Genomic DNA, 27,856 nt, shown 5'->3' with positions numbered 1-27,856 from the left:
TCCTTAAAAGAACTAAGGACTGGAACAAAAATGGGACACCTCCTAAACAGAGAAGTTGTTGCAGAACACAAAAAGACAAACTGACAAAAAGGTACTAGAGGTCCCAGGAGGACCAAGCGAACTGACAGAGATAGGCACCGAAGCACCTGGCTAGAGAAACAGTCAAACAACACTGAAGTCCAGCACAGCCAAAAGGGTGGAGCTGGAATATAAAGGCAGATGGTCACATGACCGCAAAACACAAGAAGAAAAAAAACAAACAAGAGGGTTCTAACAGTACCCCCTCTTTTATGAGGATCCTCCGGGTCCTCCAGGCCCAGGCCTATCCGGAAACCTCTTGTGGAAAGCTCTAACAAGCCTAGGAGCAGAGACATCATCCATCCTTACCCAGAAGTTATCTTCGGGACCGAAACCCTTCCTGGAGACAAGATACTGTAATCTCCCTCTATGCCATCTAGAATTCAAGATACGAGAAATTTCATATTCGCCGTCTTCCACCACAGGAGGAACTGTGACAGTGGCATCCCTATCTGATACATCAGCCTTTTTCAACAAGGAAACATGAAACACAGGATTAATCTTCCAGGAAGTAGGGACATCCAACCTAACCGCAAACGGGTTAACAACCTGAAGCACTTTAAATGAACCCACAAACTTAGGACCCAGTTTTTTAGAGGGAATCCTCAACCGCAGGTACTTTTAGGACAACCAAACCATGTTACCCACAGTAAACAAAACCTCCTTACGTTTCCTGTCAAAATACTTCTTGGACTTCTTGTTAGCCTCTTGAAGGTTGCAACGTACATTAGTCCAAACTCTCTCCAAATCACCGGAAAAATTCTCCTCCTCTAGCACCGCCGACCCCAATTTGGAGAACGAACCAAAAGACGGATGTCTCCCAGTACAAAAAAAAAAGGAGAACACCCAGCAGAGGAGGATGTATGATTGTTAAGAGCAAATTCTGCGAGAGGCAGAAACTCAGACCACACCTCTTGATTGTCCGCCACAAAACAATGCAAAAATTGTTCTACATCCTTGTTCTTTCTTTCAGTCAGTCCATTAGACTCAGGATGATACCCAGACGAAAATGACAAATGGACTCCCAACCTGTCACAAAAAGCATGCCAAAAATGAGCCACAAACCGAGGTCCTCTATCAGAAACAATATCCGTGGGAATGCCATGAAGCTTGACAATCTCCTTAACAAACGCCTTAGCGAGTGTCTTGGCGCAGGGCAACTTAATGAATGGAACCAAATGACACATCTTACTAAAACGGTCCACGACCACCCAGATGACAGTAAAACCCTCGGACACAGGAAGATCAGTAATAAAATCCATTGTGAGATGCGTCCAAGGGCACTAGGAACCCCCAGAGGGCAAAGCAAGCCCGCAGCAGGAGAATGTGAAGCCTTTGACCTAGCACACACCGTACATTGACGCACCCACTTGATGACTTCTTTCTGCCATCCAGGCCACCAAAAACTGAGACTGATAAGTCTCTTAGTCTCCAAAATTCCTGGATGACTTGCCAACCGAGACTCATGACACGCCACAAACAAATCTCTCCTAAAAGTTCTAAGCACGAATAACCTCTCATTGGGAGTGTTAGATGGAGCATCATCTTGCGCATTCAGAATCCCATTCTCCAAAACGGAGTCCAATGCTGCCACCACAACTCCTTTCTGTAAAATGCTCTCCTCCTCCTCGGCACCGACCGTAGGAGAGAAGCTGCGAGATAAAGCATCGGCTTTAACATTCTTAGTACCAGAGATATAGGTAACAGGAAAATGAAATCGAGAAAAAAAAAGTGCCCACCTAGCTTGACGGGCATTCAAATGCTTGGCAGCATCCAGATAGATCAAATTCTTATGATCTGTGAAAACCTGAATAGGAAATCTAGCGCCTTCCAAAAAATGACGCCAATGTTTAAACGCGAGTTTAATAGCCAGCAACTCCCGATTTCCAACATCATAATTCAGTTCGGTTTCCGAATTTTTTTTCGAAAAGAAGGCACAAGGATGTACTCCATCCTTGTTCTCCTGAGACAAAACTGCTCCGACCCCCTCTGATGAAGCATCGACCTCGTCCAAAAAAGGCTTGGTCTCATCAGGCTGCATAAGGATAGGGGCAGAACTGAACCACTCTTTGAGATACTTAAACGCTTCAATGGCCTCAGTAGTCCACTGGACCGTATTCGCACCTTTCCTGGTGAGATTGGTTAGAGGCTTAACAATTACAGAAAAATTCTTAATGAATTTCCTGTAATAATTGGCAAAACCCAAAAATCTCTGTATAGATTTCAAACCAATAGGCCTAGCCCATTCCTGCACAGCCTGAACCTTCACTGGGTCCATCTCAAAGCCTTCGCTGGAGACAATGTAGCCCAAAAAACTAATTTTCTGCACAGCGAACTCACATTTCTCCAGCTTAGCAAAGAGTGAATTATCACTCAATAACTGCAAAACTTCACGTACACTCATCCAATGGGACTTTAGAGCTGGTGAATAAATCAAAATGTCATTCAAATACACAACCACATTCTTACCAATCAAAGCTCTCAGAATGTCATTAATAAGGTTCTGAAAAAATGCAGGTGCATTGGTAAGACCAAGAGGCATCACCAGATTCTCAAAATGAGTGTTAAAAGCAGTTTTCCATTCATCACCCTCCTTCACTCGTAACAAATTGTATGCCCCCCGGAGATCAATTTTAGAGAACCACTTGGCCCCCACTAACTGGTTAAACAAGTCAGGAATAAACGGCAATGGGTAGGAATTGCGTACAAATCCAGACATGGACGTAAACCCCCGTCCTTTTTTTTAACAAAGAAAAATCCAACTGCCACAGGCGACTTAGAAGGTCTAATGTGACCAGCAACCAGGCTAGTCTGTATGTACTCCTCCAAGGCCTTTCTTTCAGGGATAGTCAGATTAAACAAGCGATTCTTGGGAAGAGTAGCTCCCGGAACAAACTCAATGGTGCAATCATAATCCCTATGAGAAGGTAAAACTTGTGACTCCTCCGCAAAAACCCTCCAAAAATCTTGAATAGGTACCGGTAATTCCCCTTTTTCCACAGCCGCAATGCGACCATTACAACATTTATCATAGCACTTCAGACTCCTAGACTTAATCACATTAGTAAACCAGTCCAGTAAAGAATTGTGCAGTTTTAACCAAGGCAAACCTAGAATGACCGGAGAGGGTAAATTATCTGATACAACCAAGTCCAAAATTTCTTGGTGAACTCCATTGATAGTGAGGGAGTGAGGGGAAATGCAGCAACCTTGTGAGTAATACATTTCAAGGGAGTGTTATCAATTGCAATCACAGAAATAGGTGATGACAAAGGTTTGGATTTCAATTTAAGTTTTTCCAAAAACCCTTTATCAATCACATTAAGTGTTGAACCACAATCCACAATGACCTGAAATTCAATCAAATCTTTCTGCAAAGTAGAACTCCCTGAGAGAAATACTCCTGCAGAGCATAAACAAGCAATACGGGCGTACCTGACACCCTTTTTTTTTCTTTACTTAAACGAAGCTCTCAATACTTAATCAAATGGTCAGCTTTACCACAATAAAGACACAATCCCTCGGCGAACCTCCGGTCTCTTTCCTGAGAGCGGAGTGACATCGCTCCAACCTCCATCGGTTCTCCGCCGTCTGAGCAGATTTTCTGGGGACTAGGACCTGGCATTACAGGAGTCTTTACCTCATTCAGCCTGGACCTCAGCCTCCTATCCACACCAACAGCTAATTGCATGGCATCCTGCAGAGTCTCAGGTGCAGGGAATGCAATTAGCAAATCCTTAACCCTTTCACTCAGACCAGCAAGAAATAAACATTTCAGAGCAGGATCATTCCATCTGACTTCTGAAGCCCATCTTCTAAAGTGTGTGCAATAATTTTCAACATCACCTGACCCCTGATTCAAACGCCTGAGTTCTGCCTCAGCAGATGAGATTTGATCAGGATCGTCATATAATAGCCCCATAGCAGAAAAAAAATTATTCTACTGACCTTAAGCATAAATCATTAGGTTGGAGAGAAAAGGCCCACTCCTGTGGTTCATTGTGCAAAAGTGACATAATAAAACCAATGCGCTGTGATTCATTCCCAGAGGACCTTGGTCTCAAACGAAAATATAACAAACAAGCTGATTATCATAAAAAACATCAGGCAATCCTACCTTGGGTTCCACAAAATTCGCTCCAGAACAGCTACTCACGTGTTGCTGGAGCTCGGCCACCTTCAGAGACAATCCCTGCAAGCGTTGAGCAAAATCCTGGATGGAAACCATACTGATCCCCGAATTTCTTTCTTTTTAGTTTTTAGGGCTGGACTTACTGTTATGATCTGCAACATGTACTAAGGAAAGATAGGGGAAAGCTGTCCCTACAGTAAGACTAAGCTGAATCCCTATGATGCAGCGGGCTGCCTGTTCCTAGCGAACAGACCCGCCTTAGTCCTTGGCTAGTCTGAACGAAGACCTATAGCATAAGGGGAGGGGTCCTTAAAAGAACTAAGGACTGGAACAAAAATGGGACACCTCCTAAGCAGAGAAGTTGTTGCAGAACACAAAAAGACAAACTGACAAAAAGGTACTAGAGGTCCCAGAAGGACCAAGCAAACTGGCAGAGATAGGCACCGAAGCACCTGGCTAGAAAAACAGTCAAACAACACTGAAGTCCAGCACAGCCAAAAGGGCGGAGCTGGAATATAAAGGCAGATGTACACGTGACTGCAAAACACAAGAAGAAAAAAAACAAACAGGAGGGTTCTAACATATTTCAAGTGTTTATTTCTGTAAATGTTGATGATTATGGCTTACAGCCAATGAAAACACAAAAGTCATTAACTCAGTAAATTAGAATTAACAAAAAACACCTGCAAAGGCTTCCTAAGCGTTTAAAAAGGTCCCTTAGTCTGTTTCTGTAGGCTCCACAATCATGGGGAAGACTGCTGAACTGACAGATGTCCAGAAGGCAGTCATTGACACTAAGTAAATGCAAAGTAAATTTTGCATTTCATTTGGAAATCTAGGCCCCAGAATCTGGAGGAAGAGTGGAGAGGCACACAATCCAAGCTGCTTGAGGTCTAGTGTGAAGTTTCCACAATCAGTGATGGTTTGGAGAGCCATGTCATCTGCTGGTGTAGGTCCACTGTGTTTTTTCAAGACCAAAGTCGGCGCAGCCGTCTACCAGGAAATTTTAGAGCACTTCATGCTTCCCTCTGCCGACAAGCTTTTTGGAGATGGAAATTTCATTCTCCGGCAGGACTTGGCACCTGTCCACACTGCCAAAAGTACCAATACCTGGTTTAAAAACAACAGTATCACTGTGCTTGATTGGCCAGCAAACTCCACTGACTTTAACCCCATAGAGAATCTATGGGGTATTGTCAAGAGGAAGATGAGACACCAGACCCAACAAAGCAGACGAGCTGAAGGCTGCTATTTAGGCTGTGTGCCCACGTAGCATTTTTCAAGCGTATATGCTGCGGAATTTCCGCAGCGTAAACGCTTGAAAAACGCATGTATATCCGCACCCCATGTTCCCCAATGGGATTCCGCAAGTTCTATGCACATGCTGCGGATTTTTCCGCAGCGTTTATGCCGCGTTCAAAAATCCGCAGCATGTCATTTAATTTTGCGTTTCCGCAAGCGGAATTGCCTTTGTCCAATGCATAAAAAACGCAAGGCAATTCCGCATGTGGAAAACGCGTGATAAACGCGCGAAAAATGCGCGATAAACGCGTGCGGAATTCCGCATGCGTTTTTCCGGGAGAGGACTTGCATTTATGCAGCAGAAATTTTCTGCTTCATAAATGCAACGTGGGCACATAGCCTAAAGCAACCTGGGCTTCCATAACACCTCAGCAATGCCACAGGCTGATCACCTCCATGCCACGCTGCATTGATGCAGTAATTGATGCAAAAGGAACCCCGACCAAGTATTGACTGCATTTACTGAACATACATTTCAGTAGGCCAACATTTCGGATTTTAAAAACATTTTTCAAGCTGTTGCTATAAAGTATTCTAATTTACTGAGATAATGACTTTTGCGTTTTCATTGGCTGTAAGCCATAATCCTCAGCATTAACAGAAAAAAACACTTGAAATAGACCACTCTGTTTGTAATGACACTATATAATATACAAGTTTCAATTTTTGTATTGAATAATTGAAATAAATTAACTTGTTGATGATATTTAGTGTTGAGCGAACATACTCGACACTGCTCGGTACTCGCCCGAGCATCACGCTACTCGGGATGTTCAGCGAGCACCGAGCATTTCCGGGTTACTCGGGTGGGAGCTCGGGTCTCCGCCCTGCATGTTTGGCGCTCTTTACAGAGCCAATGAACATGCAGGGATTGCCAGCCAGTCACAGTAATGCCGCAGCCATGTTAGTTGTGGGCATTACAGTAATTGGCTGGCCGCACAGCGTCACCTCGAGTATTTAAAACCGGGCGCCGCCATCTTGGACACAGTCGCTCCGGATCAGACAGTGTAGGGACAGCGCTGCTGATTTAGGGAGAGATATAAACTGCGAAATAGTTAGTGTAGGGTCTGTAAAGGCTGCCAGATCAAACAAACAGTCCTTCTCAGGACTAATATCCATCCCAGATATCAGGCAGGCAGGCTGTAGAGGAGACGCAGTGGTTATACCAGCAAATGCTGCATTACAGTCCTGTGTGCTGCTCCTGTTGCTGAAATTGCTGGACTTAGCTCCAGGTCTCAGGGGACAGGAAAAATCCTTTTTTTTTCATCTAAATCCTCTTTTTTTTTTTCCTCCTTCACACTGTACAAATACCCGTCTTATTAACCTTTTGGTGTCCCCCCCCCCCCCAAAAAAAAGCGTGTCTCTGATTTTTCAGACACAAATATATCTGTTGAAAATAGTCAGGTGTAGGCTAGAGAAACAGAAGTGTTGTTTTGCACTTCCACGGTTCAAACCTCTGTATTATCCACTTTTGGGCCATTTGCATCTAAAAAAAAAAAAGTTTGAGTGTGTCGCTCACTGTTCAGCCGCAATTATATCTATTTAAAAAAGTCTGGTATACCCCAGTAAACAATAACTGTGGTTTTGCCATCCCACGGTAAAAAATCTCTATTATTCAGGTTTTGGCATTTTTTACGTAAAGAAAAACAGTAGTGTCTCCTGACTGTTGTGACACAAAAATATATCTGTTGAAAATAGTCTTGTGTAGGTCCGACAAATCCCAGTGTGGTTTTGCAGTTCCACGGGTCAAATCTCTGTACTATCCAGTTTTGGGCCTTTGGTATTTAAAAAAACACAGTTTGAGTGTGTCGCTCACTGTTCAGCCGCAATTATATCTATTTTAAAAAGTCTGGTACACCCCAGTAAACAATAACTGTGGTTTTGCCATCCCACGGTAAAAAAATCTCTATTATTCAGGTTTTGGTATATTTTCCGTAAAGAAAAACAGTAGTGTCTCCTGACTGTTGTGACACAAAAATATATCTGTTGAAAATAGTCTGGTGTAGGCCCGACAAATCCCAGTGTGATTTTGCAGTTAAATGGGTCAAATCTCTGTACTATCCAGTTTTGGGCCTTTGGTATCTAAAAAAACACAGTTTGAGTGTGTCGCTCACTGTTCAGCCGCAATTATATCTATTTAAAAAAGTCTGGTATACCCCAGTAAACAATAACTGTGGTTTTGCCATCCCACAGTAAAAAATCTCTATTATTCAGGTTTTGGTATTTTTTACGTAAAGAAAAACAGTAATAGTTTCTCCCTGATTGTTCAGATTGTTTAAAAGAGTCGGGTGTAGGCCAGAGAAATAGAACTGTGGTTTTCCTCTTCCAAGGTTCTAATCTACTTTTTATTACCCTTTTTCCATCGATAGTGCAAGTGTAAGCTATTTTACTTTCTTTACAATGGGCAAGGCGCGTGGCAAGGGACGTGGAAGTGGACGTTCTGGTGATGGTTCGTGCAGAGGAGGGGGCCGTGGCCAAGGTGAAAATGTGCCACAATCAACAGCCACATCTTCTCGCTCCCACTTCTTGACCGAATTACTAGGGAAGCACAGAACAACACCAGTATTGAGAACTGATCAGTGTGAACAGGTTATTAATTGGATAGCAGATAATACTTCCAGTTACCTTCCACACGGTCAACTCTTAGTAGCCGTGAGTCTCGACCGCATACTCCTCCTCACCCTGATGCTCCTTCCTCCCACCATGCCGAGTGTCGTCAGACAGCAATTGATCCCACACTTGGACACTCTGAATAGCTGTTCACTGGTCCATTTCCATATTTGTGCCCCTCGCCTGATACGCTTGAAGTGGTAGAAGAGGAGATCCCATGTAGCGATGCCCAAATATTTGAACAGCCACAGCCACAGGAAGTCGACGCTGGCAATTTGTCACAAGAGGTGGACGATGACGAGACACAATTGCCAGGAAGTGAGGAGGAGCATCGTGGTGCGCAAGTGGAAGAGGAGGAGGTGGTGGATGATCTAGTAACTGACCCAACGTGGCAGGAGGACATGCAGAGTGAGGCCAGCAGCACACAGGGGGAGGGAGGCAGAGTACCCCAACAGGCAGGAAGAAGCAGTGTGGTGGCCGCAGACAGAAGGCGGGCAACCGTTCCCCGTAACACCAACACGAGGGACGTTGCCAGTACAAGCGGTAGGTCTTCCAGAGTCTGGAATTTTTTTAAAGACTCTGCTGATAACCCCAAAAAGGCCATATGTTCCACCTGCCAAGCCAGCATCAGCAGGGGTGACAAAACTACCAGCCTGACCACCACCAGCATGATCAGGCACATGGCAGCAAAGCACCCGACTTTGTGGGGCGAAACCCAGGGTCCACGACCAGTGTCAGCGGGTGTCACCACTGCTTCTTCCACTGTTGTGCGTGCAATAGAACCCCCTGTTGTGTGTGCAAGGCAATCCCCTGTCCATACTGCATGTAAAGATGCCCCCTCCTCTCAGTCTTCACTTGTTATGGCAGTTTCTCAAGAAACAGCATCAACGTCCACGTCCACGTCCCACCGCAGCGTTCAATTGTCCATATCCCAGACCTTTGAACGAAAGCGGAAATTCGCAGCTAAGGCCCCACAGGCCACAGTCCTAAATTCGCACATTTCATAACTGCTTGCGTTGGAAATGCTGCCTTTTAAGCTGGTGGAGACGGAATCCTTCCGCAATCTTATGGCGGTGGCCGTCCCTCGGTACTCGGTCCCCAGCCGACACTATTTTGCCCGGTGTGCCATCCCCGCACTACACAAGCACTTGTCCCAAAGCATCTGCCGTGCCCTCAACAATGCAGTTACTGGGAGAGTCCACCTGACAACGGACACGTGGACAAGTGCTTGTGGCAAGGGACGGTACATCTCTCTGATGGCACACTGGGTAAACATAGTGGAAGCCGGGACCCAGTCGGACCTTGGGACGGAACACGTCCTCCCCACACCGAGGATTGCGGGCCCTATGTCAGTCAAAGTTGCCTCCACAGTGTATAGCTCCTGCGCATCATCTTCCTCCTCCTCCTCATGTTCAGCCTCCATCTCAGATATCACCACATCAGTTACAAGCTGGAAGCACTGCAGTACTGCCTCCGCCAAGCGGCAACAGGCTGTGCTGAAACTCATAAGCTTAGGTGATAAACCTCACACTGCTTGTGAGTTGTGGACAGCTGTGAAAGAGCAGGCAGATCTGTGGCTGAGACCGCTGAACCTACATCCTGGCATGGTCGTGTGTGAAAATGGCCGTAACCTGGTGGCGGCTCTGAGGCGAGGTGAGATCACACACGTACCATGCCTGGCTCATGTGCTTAACCTCGTGGTTCAGCGGTTTCTTAAATCGTACCTCGAGTTGCCAGATCTGCTCGTGAAAGTACGCCGCCTGTCAGCTCATTTTCGCAAGTCGGCTTCAGCTTCCGCTGCCCTTGCTGTGTAGCAGCAGCGTTTGCAGCTTTCGGCACACCGACTGGTGTGTGATGTCCCCACACGTTGGAACTCTACTCTCCACATGTTGCAAAGGATTTGTGAGCAGAAGAGAGCAGTTGTGGAGTACCAGATGCAACAAGGCCGTCGATATTCAGGTCAGACTCCACACATAAGACCTCAGGAGTGGACCTGGATGTCTGACATATGTACCATCCTGACAAACTTTGAGGAGGCCACCAAGATGGTGAGTGGCGATGATGCAATCATTAGTGTCAGCATCCCACTTGCACTTGTCTGTCTTTTGCAACGCTCTCTGCAGAGAATTAAAGAGGAGGCATTGCAGAAAGAGTATGATGAGATGGATCAAGAAGCCGTAGTGGGCGATTACACACAGCCCAGCCTCATCTCATCCCAAAGTGCATTGGGGGACAATGAGGGAGAGGAGGAGGAGGAGGAGGAGGAAGAACAGGAGCTGCTATCATGCGCTGTAGACGGTAGTACCTGTACAAGTGTCATACCGTCGGTTCAGCGTGGGTGGCCTGAGGACAGGGGGGAGGAGGAGGAGGAGAGCATGGTCAGTCGTCATCTTGGTGAGGACACGGAAATCTTGCCTGTTACCAGTCTGGCACGCATGGCTGACTTTATGTTACGCTGCCTTAACCGTGACCCTCGCGTTGTCAAAATGTTGGGTGACAGTCATTACTGGTTGGTGACACTTTTAACCCCCGCTACAAGGAGAACTTTCACTCTCTTATTCCTGAGGTGGAGAGGTCTACAAAAATGGGGCAGTACCAGAAGGCCCTTGCTGCAGAACTCTTAAAAAAATTCCCATCTGCTAGCGGCAGAGGTCACAGTTCGTTGCCCAACCAAAGCGTACAGGCGAGAGAAATGCAACTCCAATCCAGCAGAGGCAGGGGAACACTGTCAATGTTCTGGGACAGATTTCTGACACCCGCCCAGCTTACAGGCCCTGAGGCGCGGGGTACTCTCACAAGGACTGGAAAGTTTCAAAAGATGGTGAGGGAGTACCTTGCCGACCGTACCAGCGTCCTCCGTGATTCCTCTGTGCCTTTTAATTATTGGGTATCCAAGCTGGACACTTGGAATGAACTCGCTCTGTAAGCCTTGGAGGTCCTGGCCTGCCCTGCCGCTAGCGTGTTATCGGAGCGTGTTTTTAGTGCCGCTGGGGGAATTATAACTGATAAGCGCACTCGCCTGTCAACTGACAATGCTGACAAGCTGACCCTTATCAAAATGAACAAGGGCTGGATTGGGCCAGACTTCTCATCAACACCAAATGACAGCAGAGTAACATAAAGTCAAATCCACTGTGTTATTTCGGGAGGTGTATTCACATGCACAGCTTCACACCCACACATGGGTATACGCTTCCTCGTTTCGGCTGTTTTATCTTCTTCTCCTTATCCTCAGCCTCCACCACCACTATACCACCAGGGTGCCAGCATTGCAAGTTCCTCCGTCCTTATTTTTGTCAGCTTTTGCTTGGAAGGCATAAGCAAATCCTATGGGAGACCCACTCCCTAATAATGGGACTTATGTTTGTAATATGCTGTACTGCATGGTTCTTGTAAGGGGCATTGCAAGTTGCTCCATCCTAATTTTTGGAAGCTTTTGCTTGGAAGGCATAAGCAAATACTATGGGAGACCCACTCCCCAATAATGGGACTTATGTTTGTAATATGCTGTACTGCAAGGCTCTTGTAAGGGGCATTGCAAGTGGCTCCGTCCTAATTTTTGGAAGCTTTTGCTTGGAAGGCATAAGCAAATCCTATGGGAGACCCACTCCCCAATAATGGGACTTATGTTTGTAATATGCTGTACTGCATGGCTCTTGTAAGGGGCATTGCAAGTTGCTCCGTCCTAATTTTTGGAAGCTTTTGCTTGGAAGGCATAAGCAAATACTATGGGAGACCCACTCCCCAATAATGGGACTTATGTTTGTAATATGCTGTACTGCATGGCTCTTGTAAGGGGCATTGCAAGTTGCTCCGTCCTAATTTTTGGAAGCTTTTGCTTGGAAGGCATAAGCAAATCCTATGGGAGACCCACTCCCCAATAATGGGACTTATGTTTGTAATATGCTGTACTGCATGGCTCTTGTAAGGGGCATTGCAAGTTGCTCCATCCTAATTTTTGGAATCTTTTGCTTGGAAGGCATAAGCAAATCCTATGGGACACCCACTCCCCAATAATGGGACTTATGTTTGTAATATGCTGTACTGCATGGCTCTTGTAAGGGGCATTGCAAGTTGCTCCGTCTTAATTTTTGGAAGCCTTTGCTTGGACGGCATAAGCAAATCCTATGGGAGACCCACTCCCCAATAATGGGACTTATGTTTGTAATACGCTGTACTGCATGGTTCTTGTAAGGGGCATTGCAAGTTGCTCCGTCCTAATTTTTGGAAGCTTTTGCTTGGAAGGCATGAGCAAATACTATGGGAGACCCACTCCCCAATAATGGGACTTATGTTTGTAATATTCTGTACTGCATGGCTCTTGTAAGGGGCATTGCAGTTCGTCATAATTTTTGGAAAGCCTTCCATTCACTGCTTAGGCCAACAGTGCACAGGAGACCCAGTTGCTATAAATGGAAAAAAAGGTTTAGTTAAGGCCCTCTGACCTCCATGTCATTTCCAAGGGGCATTGGAGTGCCTCGAAATTTTTGGTAGGCATAGCACTCACTGTATGCCCTATAACTGTGTAGCCGAACCACTCCTTTTGTTACAGAAACATATCCTACAAGACATATCTGGTTGACTGGCCTGATATTGATGTGAATGGTCCCTGTTCCTCTTGCTCTTTCTCCTTTGCCACTACCTCATCCATCATTTATCACCTGAAGCTTTGTTTTAACGGGAGTCATAGAACTTGGATAGTAGCAGGAAAACATCCAGCAATCCTCGGAGGAGGTAGGATATGCGCCAAAACGCTGACCACCTCAGGCCTAGCCGCTACTACATACATGCGCTTGCATTCCAACAAAACAAAGCAGATGCTAACTTCTATCATCCTCATCATGCTCGTCACCTTGGCACTCTCAACTCCCCTGATGGAGAAGCCAGGGCCCACCGGAGGAGTCTGGTTGTCTGGTGGGCTCGGCCATTGCTGCCCTAAAGCAGGCCAGGCTAAGAAAAGTGTGGGAAAGGTTACTAGGACAAATAGGGGTGGCTGGGGACCGAGTATGGACACCCGGCCGCCCCCTGGAGGCTGGGGAGCAAGCGGGGACATCCGGCCACCGGGCCGGCTGGGGACTGAGTATGGATACCAGGCCGCCGACGCAGCCATGGCGTGGTGGCCAGATTCCGCCTCCACATGCCTAAAAGGCCCAATTTAAAGTGCAAGCAAGCAAGCAGTATGGTATTGCAGCCTGGGGGTGGGTGGGTGGCAGGCTGCATACTTGCGCTTGCATTGCAAGGAATGGGAGAGGTACAATTGAACACTGCCCTGGGACAAGGACTTGAATGGGGATAGTTGCAAGTCTGCAACGACAGGTGCAGGGTGGGAGGCATCTTCGCATGTACCATGAACAGGGGTTTGGCATGCACACACTACAGCGGAATAGGCTCTCCTTCCCACTAAATGCACTGGGGAGGGCACAGGTAATGTTTTGGTATACGCGCTTAATCTTATGTATAAGGCACACCAGGACAAATAGGGGCGGCTGGGGACTGAGTATGGATACCTCGCTGCCGAAGCAGCCATGAGGTAGTGGCCAGCTTCGGCCTCCTCCAAACTAAAAGGCCCCATTTCAAGTGCAAGCTAGCAGTATGGCATTGCAGTCTCGGGGTGGGTGGGTGGCAGGCTGCACACTTACACTTGCATTAAAAGAAAACAAAGCAGATGCTAACTTCTGTCATCATCATCATGCTCCTCACCTTGGCACTCTCAACTCCCCTGATGGAGAAACCAGGGCCCACCGGAGGAGTCTGGTTCTCTGGTGGGCTCGTCCAATGCTGCCCTAAAGCAGGCTGGGCTAAGAAAAGTGTGTGGGGGATGTTCCAAGGAGAAATAGGGGCGGCTGGGGACCGTTTATGGACACCCGGCTGCCCCCAGGCGGCTGGGAACCATGTGTGGACACCCGGCCGCGGGGCGGCTGGGGACTGAGTATGGATTCCAGGCCGCCAATGCAGCCTCCACATGCCTAAAAGGCCCAATTTCAAGTGCAAGCAAGCAAGCAGTATAGTATTGCAGCCTGGGGGTGGGTGGGTGGCAGGCTGCATACTTGCACTTGTATTGCAAGGAATGGGGAGGTACAATTGAACACTGCCCTGGGACTAGAACTTGCACGGGGATAGTTGCAAGTCTGCATCTTCTGATGCGGCAAGGATCACTTATGATGGGCACACTTTTAGACAGTGACCTGGGTGTCAGAGATGCTTCCAGGGGTCTTCCCCATGCTGTTCCCATGTCTTTTCAGCACTTTATGCATGTGTCACACAGCACATGGCCAGATAAGGTTGTAAAATGTTAAAATGACATTTCCCGGTGAATGCATTTGTCACAGTTGAAAAAAAGTGCAAAAACGCATAAAAAATGCTACTTGTGAACATAGCCCAAGGTGTGGAGGAGTATTTTTGTTTTTGGTTATTTATTTTACCTTATACACAAGTCTTTACCCTGGAAAAGAAATTCCTTAACATATTTCACAGGAAAAAAGTTTCAGTTTAGTTTTTGAACGTTTTATTGTGAGCCCGTAAAAGTGGCTTAATACCTCTGACCACATTGTTGACAGCAGTGACCTGGGGGTCAGAAATGCTTCCTGGGGCGATCCTCATGTCATTTGAGCACTGTCACTATCGTTTTGGGCACTTGTTAGGCTTTTAAAAGAATGCCGGGGGTGCCACCGCAAAAATGCTCGGGTCTCCCATAGACTAACATTGGGCTCGTTGCTCGGGTCGAGCACCCGAGTATCACGGCGAGCTCGGCCCGAGCTTCGAGCACCCGAGCATTTTAGTGCTCGATCAACACTAATGATATTCTAATTTAGTGAGATGCACCTTTATTATATTATTAAAATAAATTGACATTTAGGATGAAAATCAATATTAGTTTTAGACAAATCCTTTAATGATATTTGGGCATTTTAAAGAGGATCTTTGCTTCAGATTATTTTTCTTCTGTGCCTCTCCATTCCAAAGTTATGCCCCATGATCATAAAGATGCTAAATTTTCCTTTCAACCAACTGGATGTTTACCATAGAACTGGCTAATCGAAACATGGCCACTCCCACAGAGAAGCTCTGCATACACCCACTTGGTAAAGGGAAAATTTGCACCTTGATTACCAGGGGCATAACTTTGAACCAAAAGGCACAGAAGAAAAAGAAAACCTGTTTCAGAATCTGATGTGCAGTGACAATAGGAGAAAGTAATCAGTATAAATTAAAAAAAAAATCCAGTGAAATGTCCTGTTTAAGGGAACTCCTTCATTTATAGTTTGTTTTATATTTTGTAAACGTTTTTAAATGTTTCAAAGTCTAATGGGTCCTATATTGGAGACTTGCTAAATGATACAGACAGTGCAGTGTGTGTTTGAGCCTTATGGCAGCAGCAATAAATGTGAGCTAATCGCAATAAAGTATCCCATAGACTAATACTGTTTCCAAGAACAATACTGTAGCATCCCAAAGATAATAATTCAATACAATAAGGCTCTGGTCAGTAAAAACATATACATTAAAAATATATTATTTTTTTTAAACAATTAGTGGAAATTCCTCAAAGGCATCTGTCACAGCTATCCAATAAAAAATATACATTACTTCTTTTTTTTTAAGTCAGAATCTATGATGAATGGCCGACACCTGACATACGTCAAAGACATCCAGTAAAAGAGTATAGGTAAAATGTATACATTTAACATAGTAGTCTATGGGTGACGGCTGGCAGATGAATGTTATCTATCAGATTCATCCTATTTTTTTTTACATTTTTATTTAACGTCTGGGGCCATACATCAGAGGGTATAACAAGCTTAGTTTACAGCAGCCAGTGACTTACAGATCCCTCAATACTTCACTGTATATGCATGTAGGGAAAGACCTGTTACTCAAGTGGGGAGGATGGGGAGAAACCACCGGGGATGAGCATTTTCGAGTAGTCACCTGTGTAGCTTGGTCCCCAGCGGCTTTTAAAGTATGTTTTTTTTTCTGTAATACTGCAGGGTTTCAGAGTCCAACATACATGATTGAAATCATACGGCCAGTGTCTGATACGGTCATGGCCGAAAGTGTTGAAACCTTTGAAATTGTTCCAGAATATGAAGTATTTCTCCCACAAATTATTGCAATTACACGTTTTGTTATACAGATTTTTTGCAATTAGACATGTTTTGCTATAATCTTGAGATTGTTGATATTGTTCAACAGTTTTGGTTCTCAAGTCCTCAGACAGTTCTCTTCTCCCCTTTGTGCTCTCCGTGCTTAGTGTAGCTCACACAGACACACAATGCAAATATTGAATCAACTTCTTCCATTTTTATCTGGTTTCAGGTGTGATTTTCATATAACCCACACCTGTTACTTGCCACAGGTGAGTTTGAACGAGCATCACATGCTTGAAACAAAGTTGTTTATCCACAATTTTGGAAAGGTGTCAACAATTTTGTCCTGCCCATTTTGAGGGTTTTGTGTGAAGTTATGTCCAATTTACATTTTTTGCTCGTTTTTTGTGTTGTTCCAATATACACAAAGGAAATAAACATGAGTATAACAAAACATGTGTATTTGCAATAATTTTCTGGAACAATTTCAAGGGTGCCAACACTTTCGGCCATGACTGTACATGCTGCCCATGGATCTGACACCATGTATCAGCTAAACCACAAAAATAGAAAAAGTATACATTGTGTGTCCAGGAATGATCATACCCAAGAAAAATGACACATTACAAAAATGTAATAGAACTATATATATCAAATTTATTAGTTAAAATCATACACAAATAGAATGGGAAAAGGAAAGTGCCCAACATAAGGTGGCACCCAGGGTGAGTATATATCAGATGTTCAAAATAGTATCAATCACTAAATAAATAATGAGAATAAATATTTCACCAATTATATACAGTCCAATAACAACTCCAAACAGATGATAGGGACAAAGTATAATAATAGGGATGATATACTGTCTGATAACAATAAATCATAAGATAAAGTGCATAGTGCTAAATGATCAGTCCATAGAACAGCTCCTTATCCATATGGATGTGCTTATAATGGATAACCATGTCCTCTAAATCCTATGTATAATAGCAGAACACACAGGATAAACAAGTGAAGAAATAGGATATAACAGGTAAATAAGTAAATATGTACAAACCCGCCACCATTCTTCCGACGCGCGTTTTGATATATGCTTTGACAAGGATGAAAGCATACAGCAAAACACACGTCGGATGAAGTGTGGCATCCTGGGGTTTGTATTTATTTACTTATTTACCTGTTATATCCTGTATGATTTTAACTAATAAATTTGATATATATAGTTCTATTACATTGTTGTAATGTGTAATTTTTCTTGAGTTTGATCATCATGTATCAGCAGTCAAGGTCCTTTTAACCCATTCACGACTTATGACGTAAACTTACATCATATTCCATGTCCCCACATCTTTCCTAGCACATGACAGCTTATTTTATTCATCCATTAAGTGCCTCTAACAGCTACATGTGGAAAAGAGCTCCGCCCATGACTGTCAACCTGTTAAATCTCTCTGTCAATCTCTGACAGCGGCACTTAACAGGCGCTGGCAGCAGGGTACGTTATTTCACGTTCCTATCAGCATGCCTGTGACGTGACCGCGGGGGGCTGATGAGTTATCATGGCAGCCAGGGGTCTGCTGATGACCCCAGTCGTGCTTGTCATTATGATCCTCCTGTGAAAGCCAGCCCGTGGCTGGTATTCATAGGAGATCGTAATTTTCTCAATATATAGCTGATACACTGCTATGTATAGCACAAGCATTCAGACAATCTCAGCTCCCCGTAAGGGGACTATTAAATACAGTAAAAAGTGAATTAAAAAAGTTTTTAAAAATATGAAAAAATAAAAAAACACAAAAGTTCAAATCACCCCTTACTTTGTTTGCCTCAATAAAAATAAAGCTGAAAAAAATGATATATTATATCGCTGCATTGGTAAAAGTCCGATCTATCAAAATATAAAATTATTTAATCTGATCATGAACAGCATAATGAGGAGAAAAAAAAAATCAAAACTCCATGGGATGCAGACTTTTTCCAGCACGGAGCACCGGTTCCTTCAATATTATTGTTGTGTTTTATTAGAGATTTGCTTGATGTGCTTTATTAGAGATTTGCTTGCTCATCAGTTCAGCCTCAGGAATCAATGTTTCCATTCAGTGACATTAAGCAGAGGAAGATGTGCTAGTTGGATCTTATGTATACACAAGGCCAAACAAGAGATTGCTAAAAGTAAATGTAAAGCAATCATTCCATTAATCTCATTAGTATCTCAGGGGCCTCAAGCCATTGTTCTCTCAGCCACTAGGCCAATTGTGTAGATGGGGATAGTAGATCCAATGGAGCCATTACCACAGGGGGTCTCATATGCAGTCCCAGGTGATGAGCTTCTGAAATATTCTTCATTCTTTGAGCTAAAAGCAAATGTTTAAGGTGAAGGGTGTGAACACTTTTGCCCATCCAGGGGGCTGATCCCAGGAGAAGGAGGACAATTAAGCCACGTGTTTTAGTGAGAGTGAGTGAAGTGATGTCGAGGGGTGAAGCTGTATGGCTGAGGTTCTGGAGCTCATGGATGGATTACCTATGGAGTTTGAAGAATGGTTGCCGGATGGCCTGGATAAGCATGCTACAGTTGTGGGACATGTCGTCTGGATTTCTTGAACTTTCTTAAGGACTGTTGCTGGATACATGTGCCTCTATCGTGTTATCTGTCACCTGGAAGAGCATGGACTGGGACTACAGCCCCCCGAAGAAGCAACGCGAAACGCGCGTCGGGGCTTTCAGAGTCGCACGCTAATCCCTGTTGCTCATATGGGTAAGTCCCCTCTGATCCAAATATGACTGCACTTTTAACACTTTAGATCCTGGAAGGAGGAGAGGGGGGTTTTACCAGGTTACTTACTACCTATAGTTATTTCTCTATGGGTGATAGTGTGACATTTATTGTCAAATCCTGTACACTTATTATTCTTTATTTATTTGTTTGATACTACTTTATTTGCTTTATATATACCATTATACTGTGGGAACAAGGATTGAGTATTTTTGCGGCTCTGGTTTGTGATTTTCACCCCGAATGACTTACTATTTTTATATATGTATTTTTGTCCTTTTTGCATGTATATTTTAAATGATTGAATAAATATGTGTTTTTAATTACCAACACATTTTTTTGTTGTTTGATTGGGAATGTACTCCGTGCTCTCTGTAGGTTAATTGGGACTACAGATTATACTGGAGGGAAATACGAAATCTGTGGGCCAACCAAAAGTTGGGAGACAGTGACTATCACCTGGTAGAGGGACAGTGGAACTACCTCCCGGGGAGAGGATTTTGTGAACTGGGTGCAATGTATTTTGGCCATTTACCTGAAGTTGTTGTAAAACCATGGATGTAAGGAATAAAAAATAGTTGCATCGTTAACCAGCCTAGGTGATTATTTCAACCCACAACCTCAGATCTTCACACTCCATAATTAAGTTTTTTTGCTCGCTGCAACATTGCAATAAAATGCAATAAGAGGTGATCAAAACATTGTAGCTACCCAAAAATGGTATCAGTAAAAACGTCAGCTCAGGGCGCAAAAAATAAGCCCTCACCCAGCTCCAGATCCCGGAAAACGAAAACGTTACAGGTTTCGGAAAATGGCAACAAAAACAAATTTATAATTCCACATGTGTTAATTCATAGTTTTGATGCCTTCAGTGTGAATGTACAATTTTCATAGTCATGAAAATACAGAAAAATCTTTAAATGAGGTGTGTCCAAACTTTTGGTCTGTACTGTACCTCATCCAATGTCACCCCACTTTGGGCTGGCATCCACAGAGAGGAGATAGCGGAAAGCTTAGGAAGCTGACCATTGAGGTACGTGACCAGATTGTCCCAACCTGGGTGCTCCGAACGTTTCCATAGACTCAGTGATGGGCAGTGGACCAAATCTGTATTCCTCTGGCTGGAGCCATAGTGCCTGGCTGTTGTTCTGCCAAGTCTCACTAGAAGCAGAGGCAGATTCCCCTTTTATAGTTCAAAGCACTTATTCAGGCGTTTTCCACAGGATTGGGAGAAGGTGGCAGAACTAATCTCTCATTGTTCGAGGGTTCATAGTTTGTCTTTTAATGTCTGCAGGACAATAAGCTGCATGGATTGACACAGTGGGTAATGAACATATTACCAAACATTGATTGTTCAATTTATCCCACAAGGATTGCAGCATAATAAACTGTAGGAGCTGATATAATAGGTAAACAGCAGCCATTGAACAATTCAACAAACATCAATTCAAGAGTCAACGTTCAGGCTCATATGAACAATAGCTTATGTCTCTTGACCTACTGGAAAATACATCTGGCATAATTAAGAACAAATGCTGTGTTGTCACACCTGTCATGTCACCAAATGCTATTAACCTGCATATATGCTGTTCATTTGCAGATTAATAGCGTTCGGAAGCTCTGTGGCCGCCGTAATAAAAGCCCCACTTCCGGAAGGAAATCAACTTTATTCCTGCCGGCAGCCTCCGGCTTTCAATCATTGTGACATACCAGCACGTTTCTGAGTTGATGTCAATTTCAGTGGAACTTAATTATTGAGTCAGCAGAACATGGGTGACATGTACTATGCACCTTAACACTTTATGACCCCGCTCTGTAACTTCAACTGGTCTGCCACTTGTGGCTGAATCAGCTCCCAAACACTTTTCACATAATGGAGCCAGAAAGTAATTACATGGTTACCCAGAATCTTAAGTGCTATGGATGTCCCTGACTGCCACCATTCATTCTTTACCATGCTGATAGACTGCAGTGCACGTGTAAGCAATGGGTGTATTCTTTATTGCCTTTGTACAAAACAGTTTAGGGTATTTTAGAAATTTGGTAAGAAAGTGGCCAACTCCTATAAGAAGATAGCAGTTGGCCAAATATTCGTTTGGTGAACAGCTATCTCCCCTCCATGCATGTTTGTTTCATATAGGAGCGCAGGACAAAGCGGTGGGAAGACATTTTTGACATTAGATTATATTACAGCAGAACTAAGGAATTGAGTATATCATCATTCTACATGCCCATATCTCATCTCCACTGTCATTCGTTGTCTTAGAGTTCATCTTATTGCACTCAGGGGCATAACGATTGCGGTCGCACAGGGTGTGACCACAACCGAGCCCATGCAAGAGGGGTATCCACCGACGACAGCACCTATTTCAGCTGGATGTGAGTTCTAGGATGCATTGCACATTCAGCTGAAGTGCATTGCAGCACGGAGACCCAAAAGGTCCCTGTACCACAATACACTCCACCGGTCAATCAGAAGCAGGCAGCTGAAATTGCCGTGCCAGTCACAGGCCGTGCATAGCAGTGACATCATGTGTCACTCATAGCAAGGAAGCTGAAGTCAACTGCTGGCCTCTGAGCCTACTATAGAAGAGGACGTCGCGCGTTGTGGGAGTGGATTTTTTTCAATGTGTTAGAGAACAGGGTGAGCTCATGAGCTGGGACATTATACCAGGAAGAGGCCCAGGATGGTTTGACATACAGTATATTATTTGAAGAGGCCAGGATGGGACATTATACCAGAATTATTACTGGATGGGGCCAATGATGGGGGACATATATTATTGGAAGGGGCCCAGGATGAAGGACATATATTATTAAAAGGGGCCCAGGATGGGTTACATATATTACTGGAAGGGGCCAAGATGGGGACATTACAACAGGATGAGGGACATTATAACTGGATGGAGCCCAGAATGGAGGACACTATACCATAAAGGGTCCAGGATAGGGACATTATTATAGGAAGTGGGTCAGAATGGGAAACATTATATAAGGAACGGGTCTAAAATGTTAGACATTAATACCGGAAGGGGCCCAGGATGTAGGACATACCAGGAAGGGGTCCAGGATGGGTGACATTAATATAGGATGGGTAACATTATTACAATACGGGGGGAAACACATACACATATCTTTATGGGATTTAGAACGCTACAAGGGTTAATACATCTGACCAACATGTAGGTGGGGGCCCAAGTACAAATTTTGCACCGGGGCTCATTGAACTTTAGTTACACCACTGATTTGATTATACTGAACACCATTCAAAATTATATCTTCATTTTGTGTAGAGAAGATCTTTACATAAATTAAAGGGGTTGTCCACAATCATGAAAGTGGGCCCCAAACATTGTAAAATACATAAAATAACAAACTCAGCAGGTACTCACTCTTCCTGAGTAAAGCACCAGCTCCCGGGGTATTGCATACGGTATGTGTCACCGCTCTAGCCAGTCACTGAGCTCAGTGCACGAGCTACATGTCAGAAATCATACATAAAGTGATACATAAAAACTGGCACATCCTGTAGGATGAGAGAACGTACTTATATGTCACTAATTATATCTTTTAGAAGAAGAAGAAATTTACTTGATGAAATAGTGAAGGGAAATTTTTCTGAAGATGGGATATATAAAAATTGGCTAAATCTACCCTTAACACAAGAGACTAAAGCTCTTAAACATAGAACACTTCTGCATGGTATTTATTTGGGCGTTTCCTCTAAAGAGGTGATGCAATAAATGCATATTTAACACTTGGTGAAGTGGTATTCTCATGAGGCCTTGAAAAAGCATATTAATATGCAAAATGACTGTAGGTCGCTTTGGGATACTATTCTTCCCAGTACTGGTGATCCATGGATAAAGGAAACTAAATGGATTATTCGGGGAGTGCCATGGATTATATACTCTGAAAATAGATTACTGAATACCTGCTGAGTTTGTTATTTTATGTATTTTACACAGTTCGGGGCTCATTTTCCAGAAAATAGAAAACCCCTTTAAGCATTATACCAACATACTGGATAAAACATGATAAATGAATGAAGTACCATTCATGCCTTCCAATTATTAAACAAAACCACTTCTGAACTGACTTGATGAAAATATTATTCTGGCACAATACATTTTTTTCACAAAAAACAATTATCTTTATACCTTCCAACCATGGTTTCTTTGTAAAGAGCATGAGTGAAAATGTAATTTATATTACACATTGAATAAAATAATTCTGTGTTGGAAATCCTCAGTACTATTGAGAAGGAAAAAGAGGACTTTTAATGGTGAGATGATGCTAAACATTTATCATATTCTTATCTTCACTTGTAACATCATTCATATTCACATCATATAGACTCCTAGTGAACGCACAGCCATATGCCTTAGTTCAGTCCATTATTTATGCTTTTTATTCCTGGGTTCAGGCACAAATCAAAGATATGATTTGTTCCCCAGGATACTTCAGTGAGTTACCTGACTGAACTCATGGAGTGGCAAGGAGTTCTCAAGGTTATCTTTTCTCACCAGCATGAATTTTCTACATTTCTAAGACTGCTCTCCAACCTTTCTAACAAAAAAAGACACTTGTAGAGTTATAAAGTTTTCACTGTCTTACTTCCTAAGATTGCACATGAATATATGTGATCTTTTCCACTAAGGCAGTCACAAAAAGCAGCAAGGAACCAGAAAAAGGATGTCCTTCAAGCCTCAGCAGGACATTAACCACCCACATACACAAGTTTAGTATTGCGTTCAAATACCATGTAGATCTTCTCATCTGATCAGTAGTTGTGGAGAAAAAGCAGCGCACAGCAAGCAAGAATATTAAATTATTCCTGATATTTGCCTGTATAAAAATATATCGTTTATAAAACATACACTTACACATTTACTATTATCATTTATTAAAAATTATTTTACAGTTATTATTGTAAAAAAGAATGGGAGCTATATAATTGGGAAATGGAAAACAAATATTTAAAATGTATCAAGTACACATCAATAAATCAATTTGTTTTTAGACTTTTTTTTTTACCATATATGTTTGTACATAAGAATGTAGTATACTATGATCTTCCAAACCACAAAAAAGGAAGCTTAATGGATCGGTTTGACACAAACATTTCTCCCTGTATATAGGGATAGAGTACTTGTCAGGTTAGTAGTGGTAGTGCCATGTCTCTAAATTCTGCAACCTCTACTTAAAATTATTCACATGCTACTAAAGTTTGTCATTGCTTTGTTCAATAAGTAAAATGGCTTTAGCAAATTATAATAATACTATAAAAAGAGCAAATAAAATTATGTACAGCTAAGAGCAGACTACCAAACACTGCAAAGAAACAGTCTGCACTGGTAACATGTAGCATTAAATACTTCTGGCCAGCCCATAAACTTTAAAATTCCAAGCAGTCCATACTTTACTCTGTACTGACATTCTAAAATGTCAGTGCAGAGTAAGCAGCTTGCAGGAGATTGTTCAGCTATGGGAGTGGGGAAGCGTCTGTCAGACATAGCCAAGCTCCCTATAGAGAAGGTAGATATGAAAAAACACCTCAAAAATGAATTATATATAAGATAATCTTGAGCACTTAATATAATGGCTCCACCTAGTGGTCAAACACATGCATAAATCCTAATACTATAAAAAAGGATGCGGAGTATGTATTCGATTACCAAAGCAAGGAGATTAACATATTATAATCTTAATGCATCAATAAAGTAGCGCTAGAAAATAATTTTTATATTTAACCATATATCATGGGTCATGAGGTATACCCTTTCTGAGGAAGCACTAGGGGAACGCGCGTCAGAGGATTGAAAGGTGGTAAATATAGAGTGTTTATTTGTCCTTTGATGTGTTTTCATGTCTATTTAATTTATTTATTTGTTTAACTGTTCATCTTAGACCCTGACAATCATATGTCTGGAGTGTGCCTGCTTTTCTTATTACATAAGCATTTGCACTTTCTAATAGTTACTTGGAACCAGGCTCCCCCTGACCTATGATTGGCCTATATATGAGAATCTAACTGGTCTAGCTCTGTATCCATTAATTTGGACATGGTTTTGCTCCTATTAAATGTATAACCCCTTGATCATAAGCACTTGCACTTTATTAGTATATGGTTAAATATGCAAATTCATTATTTTCTGGAGCTACATTATTGATGCATTAAGGTTACAATATGTTCATCTCCTACCTTTGATAACTGGATACATACCCTGCATCCTTTTTTATAGTATTATGATTTATGCATATATTTGACCACTAGGTGGAGACATTATATTATGTGCTCAAGATAATCTTATACGTATAAATAAGTTTTGAGGGTTTTTTGTCTTTTTCTCCATACGGGTCATTACGTTTTGGCATAATCCTGTTCTATGTATTTAGACTGATGTACACTTCTTAGGACTAACACAAAATGATTTATACTTACCTGTTATCTCCGCATTTCGACTTCTTTTAATTGTTTTTAGCAAAAGGAAAAATTATTTTTCTATATGTATTCTTCAATAAAGATTAATTTGTATATGGGAGTTCTGTTGTTGGCTTTATAATACGTGTATATTTCCATACACCTATAGGACCTTTTATAGGTTACTTACTGTATACACAATGCTGAACAAGCGCTTTGTATACAGTATAGGAAGCACTAACAGAGCTTCCTCCTCCAGACCCAGTAATCATATGATAACTGGGTGTAGGGAGAGAGCAGAAACTTCTGGGTCCTAGGTGTCACAGTCAGCTCAGCTATACAGGCAGGAAGCTGAATTTCCCTGTAACTGGGGTTGGTATAATAACCCCAATTACAGGGAAAAGCAAAAATAATGTCTAAATAATGTTCAAATGACCCTCTCAACCCCCAAAGGTCTATGAAGACCTGATTGGGGGCGCTGTATTTAAATGAAAAGAAAAAATGAAAAATCAATAATAAAATAAACAAAACTAAATTTAAGAAAGGAAACACTGCCAGTCCAAATAGCTGTTTATAGCCTCATCCCGTAAAAGATTGTCCACTATATAAATATAATTTTTTTCACAGAAAGGGAAACATAAATTAAAATGTATATATTGTTTATTTGTAGTCATAAAAAAGTGAAAAGTAGATACACATTTCTATTAAAAATGACATAAAAATTAGGTACCACGTATCACAAAAAAGTAAAAAAATATTTGAATATTTCAATGACATTTTTTTTTAGAGCTGTTAAAAGTGAACTGAAGATAAAATCTGATCGTGTACCTGGTCAGGAACGTGGAAAAAAGGCCCAGGCCTGAACTTGTTTAAAAATAATTCCCTATATTCTTCCCTTCTGTTAAGCTACATTCAGCAACAGAGGCAGGCATAGAAAGAACCCTTTTCTGTGTCTATCAGAAGCTGCCGGCAGCTTTGGTGGTATAAGTAAGACCCGGAACCTCTTGGGCCCCTGCATGGCTGCACAGGTTACATCAATGGTATGTCCATCCCTGTTCAGCAACCTGTATTTAGTTAGTTCTGTTGCTTCCTTCACTGTTTATTTGCCTTTTTACAGGCACAATATTAATTTATACCCAATTTTTCCAGTCTCCTAAATTTTGGGCAAATACATGCTCCCTGTGCCACACTGATTTACAATCAGTTAAAATTGCCAATAATTTTTACAATAGAGAGAGTGGTAACCTCGTTTGGAGCAGCAATGTTGCCCATTAAGAGATGTCACTTTAACTTTATGTTTTTATAACAGTTCATATCTCTAACATGTTTAGTAATTTGGTGATTTTAAGACTACGCTGAGACTAATGAAGATAGACTAAGTAATCTTCCCACTTGTTTTAGTTGTACCTATCAATAAATGTATCAGTAAAAGAGAAAGGGAACCAGAGGCAGAACAACATGGGTGTATAATGGATAGATAAAAGATACATCTTTATTGTATCTATCTAACAGTGATGAACGAATATTTTTGTGATTAGTCAATTAATCCCCAGAAGTTAAAATAAAAACTATTTAAGCTAAATTACGAAGATATAAAGAGTTGTAAATTACATCTCAACAGCAGTAATGACTTTGTTAGCTTAGTACTAAACAAATACAAATCCTTCTAGCTGATCAATAACTATTATTAAGATCAATCTAGTGTTTCGGAGTCAACTGAAATCCCTCAAGATGCTCAATTAAGCATAAAACAGCAATAATGGCAGTCAGTCTACTTACCACGAGAAGCATGTTTAATCAGGATGCTTGCCCAAATCACACAAGTAGTAATATGTGCCTCAGACCCACCGAGAAGCATTCTTTAGAGAATAGCTCAGACCAATTTCTCTAATAGTGTGTGCAACAGCTGTCACAGATAATGTAGTGCCTGTGGAGTCCTTACCCCTCTAGTGTTGATAGACAGCCCTAATTTGATTTCTTTCTTCCCTTATACCTGATTTGGAAAGTCTCCTCAAGGATGACAGGAACACAACAAGGAAGACAAAAAACACAATATCTGTGTATCAAGGATCAGCCTGCACACCCTTTAACTCTCAGTTGGGAAATGTTATTGTCCCTCCTGTCAGCCCAGCAGGATGGGATTTGGTTGCAACAAAAGGATTCAACAACTCACAATACTCGGTCTCCCGGAGGAGATACACAAATACAGAGAAGTGTCACAAGTCTTTCCAGTCTTATAGAAATTCTCATTGTCCAAGCATATGATGCACATACTTTTTTCTTATAGAAAATGCTAAAAGACAATTCACCAGTATTCTATTGTAACATGGCATACTATTTTAATCAATATCACACCAACAATTTCCAACATTATGACAAAACAGAGTTTTGTAGAACATTTTTTTAACCCATAACATGAAAGGTTAATATAACTTTCAGAATTTCATAAC

At 42.4% G+C, this 27,856-nt stretch overlaps 1 protein-coding gene across 1 annotated transcript in view; it reads right to left on the bottom strand.

The window, feature by feature from the left end:
- The window catches only part of REELD1 (reeler domain containing 1), a 122,003-nt gene extending 94,706 nt beyond the window's left edge, over window positions 1-27,297 (bottom strand). Inside the window, exon 1 of the mRNA XM_073655946.1 lies at window positions 27,186-27,297. Coding sequence (XP_073512047.1) covers window positions 27,186-27,197 — 12 coding nt within the window. The 5' untranslated portion in view covers window positions 27,198-27,297. The remainder of the gene's footprint in view (window positions 1-27,185) is intronic.
- Between the last annotated feature and the right edge of the window lie 559 nt (window positions 27,298-27,856).

Source organism: Phyllobates terribilis, unplaced genomic scaffold, assembly GCF_046119375.1.
Source record: "Phyllobates terribilis strain yellow unplaced genomic scaffold, ASM4611937v1 Scaffold_1__5_contigs__length_1240528914, whole genome shotgun sequence".
Taxonomy (NCBI): Eukaryota; Metazoa; Chordata; class Amphibia; order Anura; family Dendrobatidae; genus Phyllobates; species Phyllobates terribilis.
This window is presented reverse-complemented; position numbering and strand designations above follow the sequence as displayed.